Source organism: Lolium rigidum, chromosome 4, assembly GCF_022539505.1.
Source record: "Lolium rigidum isolate FL_2022 chromosome 4, APGP_CSIRO_Lrig_0.1, whole genome shotgun sequence".
NCBI lineage: Eukaryota > Viridiplantae > Streptophyta > Magnoliopsida > Poales > Poaceae > Lolium > Lolium rigidum.
The window spans coordinates 261,301,065-261,307,097 of NC_061511.1; the positions used below are offsets into that span (position 1 = coordinate 261,301,065).

Sequence of the window (6,033 nt, forward strand, 5' to 3'; positions counted from 1 at the left end):
CTTGCTTCGGGTATGGGCTAAACTGGAGTAGTACTCTTCTGGATGGCAATGGAACATGGGGCGAAACTCACATAAAGGTTTTTCTGACTTCAGTCAAGTACCGGTGTACTTTTTATTCTTTTCACATAAATGAGCGGCAGAATCATTGCCCGATGTAGACATGAGTTGCCATATGAAGAATAAATATTTCATATCACGACGCCTGGCTTATGGACAGTTTGTCCTGAGCGTCAAAAACCGTGGGCGCGCTTTGGGTATAGGCCGGGATGGGCTTATGCAACTTGTTGCTGCTGCGACGTGCTAGAGAAGAGGGGTTTTGCATCTATATAGGGAGTGAGCTTGCTAGTTAGAAGAAGATACATCGCAATGGCTCCGCCATCACAACTGATCCAATACCCACAGCTGCTATCGATCCTACTCCTTGCAGCAATAGTAACCCTGCAGCACGTCGCAGCTGCCGCTGATGAACTACAAGGCCGCCCGCGGCAGGGGATGGGATGTCCGGGTTGCCAGGACAAGTGCGGCGGCATGAGCATCCCGTTCCCCTTCGGCATGGGCAAGCCCGGCTGCTTCCTCCCTGGCTTCGAGGTCACCTGCAACACCTCCTTCACTCCACCTCGCGCCTTCCTCGCCCACAGCGACAAGAAGCAGGTGATTTACGAGTATACTTCCAATGGCAGCTACGAACAGTCGGAATGGAAGAGGTCATCGGCGCCGGTGGAGCTGTTTGACATATCGCCAGAGAAGAGCGAGGTGCGGGTATACGGCGGCGTCAATTCCCGGTGCTTCGCAGGTCGCTCCGAGACCGAGGCTAGACTGAAGGGTAAATACATGGTGTTGGGGCAGGAAGGGCCGTTCCTCCTGTCGTCCACGCGCAACGAGCTCATCGGTGTCGGCAGGAACGTCGAGCCCGTGTTCACGGGTAACTTCGATACCTTGATGTCATACACTTACCACGTCCAACTCTCCTGCAAGGCATTCCTCCATATCGGTAACATTGGCCTCGCCGCGAACGGGTCGTGTGCCGGGATGGGCTGCTGTCACATCGCCGTGCCAAAACAGCTGCTCCCCGTAAAAAACACCGGAGTCTTCTTCAGCGACGAGAGCTCTGGTCGGAATCTGTCTCCGTGCTCCTACGGAATGGTGGTGGAGAAATCATGGTACAATTTCTCCACGGACGACATGGACGGCTACGAGGCGCTGTCGAGGAAACTCGCCAGGGGCTTCCCATTGGTGCTGGATTTCGCCATCAGGAACGGCTCCTGTGAGCGCGACGGCTGCCTCAGCGGCAACACTTCCTGCGCCAAAGCAGCCTATGGCCCGGGCTACGGCTGCAAGTGTTGGGAGCATTACCATGGCAACCCCTACATCGCCAATGGATGCCAAGGTAACTTCATTACTAGGATTCCATAGCTGATTCCTGTTTTCTGATTCCCACAAGCTTGACTACAGCGATTAACAAACTTCCGTACCTCCAACCTTTTTTCCCCAGACATCGATGAATGTCAGCTCCGAGAGCAAAGTGCTGAGTTCCGTGATTTATATCCGTGTGACGGGATCTGCACCAACATACCAGGAGGATATGACTGCCGATGCAAACGCGGGATGAAAGGCGACGCCAAAAAGGGAAACTGCACTGAAATTTTCCCCCGACCAGCAAAGATCATCGTCGGTAAGCACTGAAATTTTACGAGATTCCCTTGCTCAATGATTGAATATATTATAATCTGGTGATGCGCTGGTTCACTAAAACTACATCATTTATAGTTAACTCCTTGAGTTTGAGATTATCTCTGCACCTAAGATGCAGAGGCCAAGGGTAATATATCTTCCATTTTCTAGATAACTCGAATTTGAGGTTTAACATAAAACTTAGCAAACAGACAAGTTGTTTTTTTTTTTTTTGAAAGGAACCACACTTTATTAAGCAAAGCAAGCCCGCCTCATTAAAAACCTTCCAGTCCCCTTCGGTGCCCTGGAAGGAAAAGAGTGCGTCTGAAAACTTGCCCGCGATAAGCACAGAGTATGGTTACAAATTACAATCACGTGCAACAACAGCCAATGCGCAGATCGGTGTTGCACCAGATAACATGCCAGCTTCTCCCGTCTTACCAAGTCTAGCTAAACAGTGTGCAGCCCTATTACTATTCCGATCAACCTTGCGAACAGAGATTTGAGTGAAGATCTTCAGGAGTTCCCGCGCCTCCTCATACAGGCACCAAGAGCCGGACCGATCCTTATCCGAGCCGGCTAGGACATGAACCACACGAAGACAGTCCGTCTCGAGAGATGCAGGCCATCGACGCAGGTTTATAAGATGCTTCAATCCCGCAACCACCGCCTGGACTTCCGCTTCTTCAGCTGATGTGCAACCTCGGATCGGCTTCCACTCCGAAAGAATCACACTACCGGTGCAATCCCTAATAATGATACCAATACCCGCCTTCTTCGAGACCGCATCCCATCCCGCATCCACGTTCGCCTTCACTTCACCAGACCTTGGAGCTGTCCAGGAGCTAGGAGTACTCGAACCCGCATGAAATATCGCGCTATCCTGGGGACTAAGAGACTTCCCCTTTGCGTCTGGTACTCGGATTAGCCAAAGAATTGAAAGTCTGAAAGTAGTTTACCAAAAACGGGACAGAGGCAGAGATTGAGGCCTTCCCATCTCCATGAATAATGTTGTTTCGATGATGCCAAACCCGCCAGAGAAGAAAGAGAACCTTTGAACGCAGATCACCTGAGAGGTTTTGCAACAGAATCAGGAGCCATTCCGTACCCGTATAAGCGAAGGCCTCTTCCGGAGGAAGCTGCCAGGGGACACGCAGCTCTTCCCTGAGCGCACGAGCGATCGTGCACCGGACTAGAGCGTGGTGGCCATTCTCTTCTTCATTGCCGCAGATCGGGCATATAGGGCTAATAGTCTGAATGCGGTGGTGTAGGTTAGACATCACAGAAAGCGTCGAAGTGGCCGTCTTCCAAGCGAAGACCCTCAGTTTATTAGGTACCTTTGCCTTCCAGACAATGTTCCAAATCCCACGATCACCCAAAGGCTCTGCACTTGACTGTCCAAGACTCAATCTGGAGTAGGACGGTTCCATACCGAGCTTGTATGCAGATCGAACAGAAAATAAGCCATTGCTCTCTGGCAGCCATGCCACAAAATCATCACAAGGTCTACTAGGTAACTTGATAGACAAAATGGAGTCAGCATCCGATGATGGGCAGCAAGACCGCACCAGGGCTTCATCCCACTGTCTCGATATCGGATCGATGAGCTCAGAAACCCAGCGGCGGCGGCTGTTTGCAAGTCTCTGTGACACGCAAGGGGCGTCAGGCCTAGGGAGCCAGTTATCTCTGAATATTTTCACTTGCGTACCCGAGCCAATTCTCCAAATGACCCCTTTTTTGAGGAGTTCCAAGCCATGGATAACACCCTGCCAAGACTGTGATGTGTTCTGAATAAAGGCAGTGTCCAGAAGGTTGCCCGACGGATAGTATTTAGCCTTGAGCACTCGCGCACAAAGACTATCAGGATAATGGATTAATCTCCAGGCTTGCCGAGCTAACAACGCTTGGTTGAAGATGCGGAGATCACGAAATCCGACGCCTCCTTGGCTTTTTGGCCGCGTCATCTTCAACCAAACTAAATAATAGAAGTTGTTGGCCATGCAGATTCTAATATTGTTTAGTACATTGGTACTCATAAATTTGTATTGCCCTTCTTGTATCTTAATTTCATCACCCAAGTCCTTGTATATAGTGCTCTCTCCGATCCATAATAAATGTTGCTGATTTAGTACAAAGTTGTACTAAATCAGCGACACTTATCATGGAATCGATGGAGTACTTGTGAATACTCGAGTTACTTAGGGTTGTTTTTTAGATAAAGGATTCGCTTGATTAGTTACTCATTGGTATTGTGCACTTACTTATTAAATAGATACGATTATTCTGCTATTTAAGCAATTAGAGAGAAATAGGAAATGTAAAGTTTAACACTTCTATTATTTAGTTTGGGGTCTTATACTCTTATATTCGACTGTGAAAAGGAGATTCACTCAGTTTAACTAAAATTTCAATACTTTGCTAATTCGCAGGTATTTCTGGCTTGATTGTTGTCTTGATCATCATGATTATGGCCAAGCAACACCTAAAACTTAAGAATTTCTATGAACAAAATGGTGGTCCAATACTAAATGGCGTTAAGAATATACGGATATACACGAGGAAACAGCTGAAACAAATAACAAACAATTACGAGAGTATCATCGGACAGGGCCACTTTGGTAAGGTTTATAAGGGGACTCTGAAAGATAAACAACAAGTGGCTGTGAAGAAGTCCATCAAAGTTGACAAGGACATGAAGAAGGAATTCACTGACGAGGTTATAATCCAATCTGAGATGAGGCACAAGAACATTGTCAGGCTCCTAGGCTGTTGCCTAGAGTTCGATGTTCCCATGTTGGTCTATGAGTTTGTGGCGAAAGGGAGTTTGTATGACGTCCTCTTCAAATGCAAAGATGGCCTTCCTGTGAATAAGCGTCTGGCGATTGCTATTGGGTCAGCCGAAGGTCTAACGTATATGCATTCAGCAGGGGAGAATACCATACGTCACGGTGATGTTAAATCTGCAAATATTCTTCTTGATGAACATTTCACCCCAAAAGTTTCCGACTTCGGCACCTCGAAGCTGCTCGCAAAAGGAAAAGATGAGGAGACTGATCGTGTTATTGGGGACATGAGTTACATAGATCCAATATATATGGAGAAGGGGATCGTTACACAGAAGAGTGATGTCTACAGCTTCGGAATTGTTCTGATAGAGCTCATCACAAGGAGGCCTGCAACATATGATGTCAAGAGGAGCTACGTTGCAAACTTTGTTCAATCTTGTGCAGAAAAAAGAGCAAGGAACTTTATTGATAACGATATTACAAGTGAGGTTGATATCAATATGTTGGAAATGGTCAGTGGGGTTGCTGCAGATTGTCTAAAACTGAATCCGGAAGAACGGCCAGATATGAAGCAAGTAGAACACCGGCTCCTCGAAATTGTTGGACAACCTATATCATGGTCAGAAGAGGCACTAGCAGGGAGATCTTAGTCCTGACCCAGATTATGTTGCTTTGCTTGGCTAATATTTTGTGTTTATCATGTGTTTCATTGTGTTGATAATTTTTCTGAATTTTATCTGTCAAGGCACTGAGTAATACCCAACTGAAAAAGGTGCAACATGTGGATCTGGTGGCAAATCAAGCCACCAATAGCGACCTGGTTGCAAACTACAAGAGTACTTGGCCAGGTTATGCACCGGGCCGGCACACGAGGAATATCCAAGTTCGACCAACACCACAATTTAATTCACTGCAAACAATTGAATTGGACATATACATTCCTAATTTTACAGAACACTAATTACCCTTTAGAACTTTTTTACTATGAGTAACTACACCACCTAATTGTCATTGCTTAGTCATGACACTATGATTAGCGACTTAAGTCCGACTTGAAACAACAAATTGTTAAGAAATATTATGGTGTCTGTATAGTTTTTCTGATATTCTTAGAGTTGCTCTAAGGTCGCGACAATTTAAGAACAAATTCAGAGCAAAAGTTCACATGGGGAAGACATAGTTCATTAAATACATACATTTTGGTTTGAACGGTCTGTCTGTAAGCCTAATTTTCGTAGTTTGTCAAAACTGTTTCGACTTCCATGAAAATAGCGAGTCATAAAACGTGTTTCACTGACAAGAAAGGGCAGATCACCACAGGACCAAAACTTCAGTAGTATGACTAGTATAATTTATTCATGGAGAAATATTACTCCACGTAAAAAATTCTCAGCACTTCGTCAAACTATGTCCAACCAGCAAGGTGTCTCATACTCTCATTAATATATATATAGTTTTGTATAATCAATTAATCATACGTGAAAATGCTTGCAAAACCAAACAAATGCACAACCTGGAACAGTTAATCATGTTCATATTTGGTACAAATGTAAAAATGCAGAAGGAGAGCACTATG

General features: G+C 45.9%; 1 protein-coding gene across 1 annotated transcript; it reads left to right on the forward strand.

Annotated features, from left to right (window-relative positions):
• Positions 1-366: 366 nt before the first annotated feature.
• LOC124706680 (wall-associated receptor kinase 1-like) lies at positions 367-5,107 on the forward strand. Its single transcript, XM_047238354.1, has 3 exons — positions 367-1,387; positions 1,493-1,672; positions 4,101-5,107. Exons 1-3 carry the CDS (start codon positions 367-369, stop codon positions 5,105-5,107), a joined length of 2,208 nt encoding a protein of 735 aa, XP_047094310.1.
• The last annotated feature ends 926 nt before the right edge of the window (positions 5,108-6,033 follow it).

Bases quoted from the DNA above. Each gene is read 5' to 3' on its own strand.
- LOC124706680 (XM_047238354.1), top strand. From the start codon at position 367: ATGGCTCCGCCATCACAACTGATCCAATACCCACAGCTGCTATCGATC. The intron at 1,388-1,492 runs GTAACTTCATTA...TTTTTTCCCCAG, and splicing joins CATCGCCAATGGATGCCAAG to ACATCGATGAATGTCAGCTC. The intron at 1,673-4,100 runs GTAAGCACTGAA...GCTAATTCGCAG, and splicing joins ACCAGCAAAGATCATCGTCG to GTATTTCTGGCTTGATTGTT.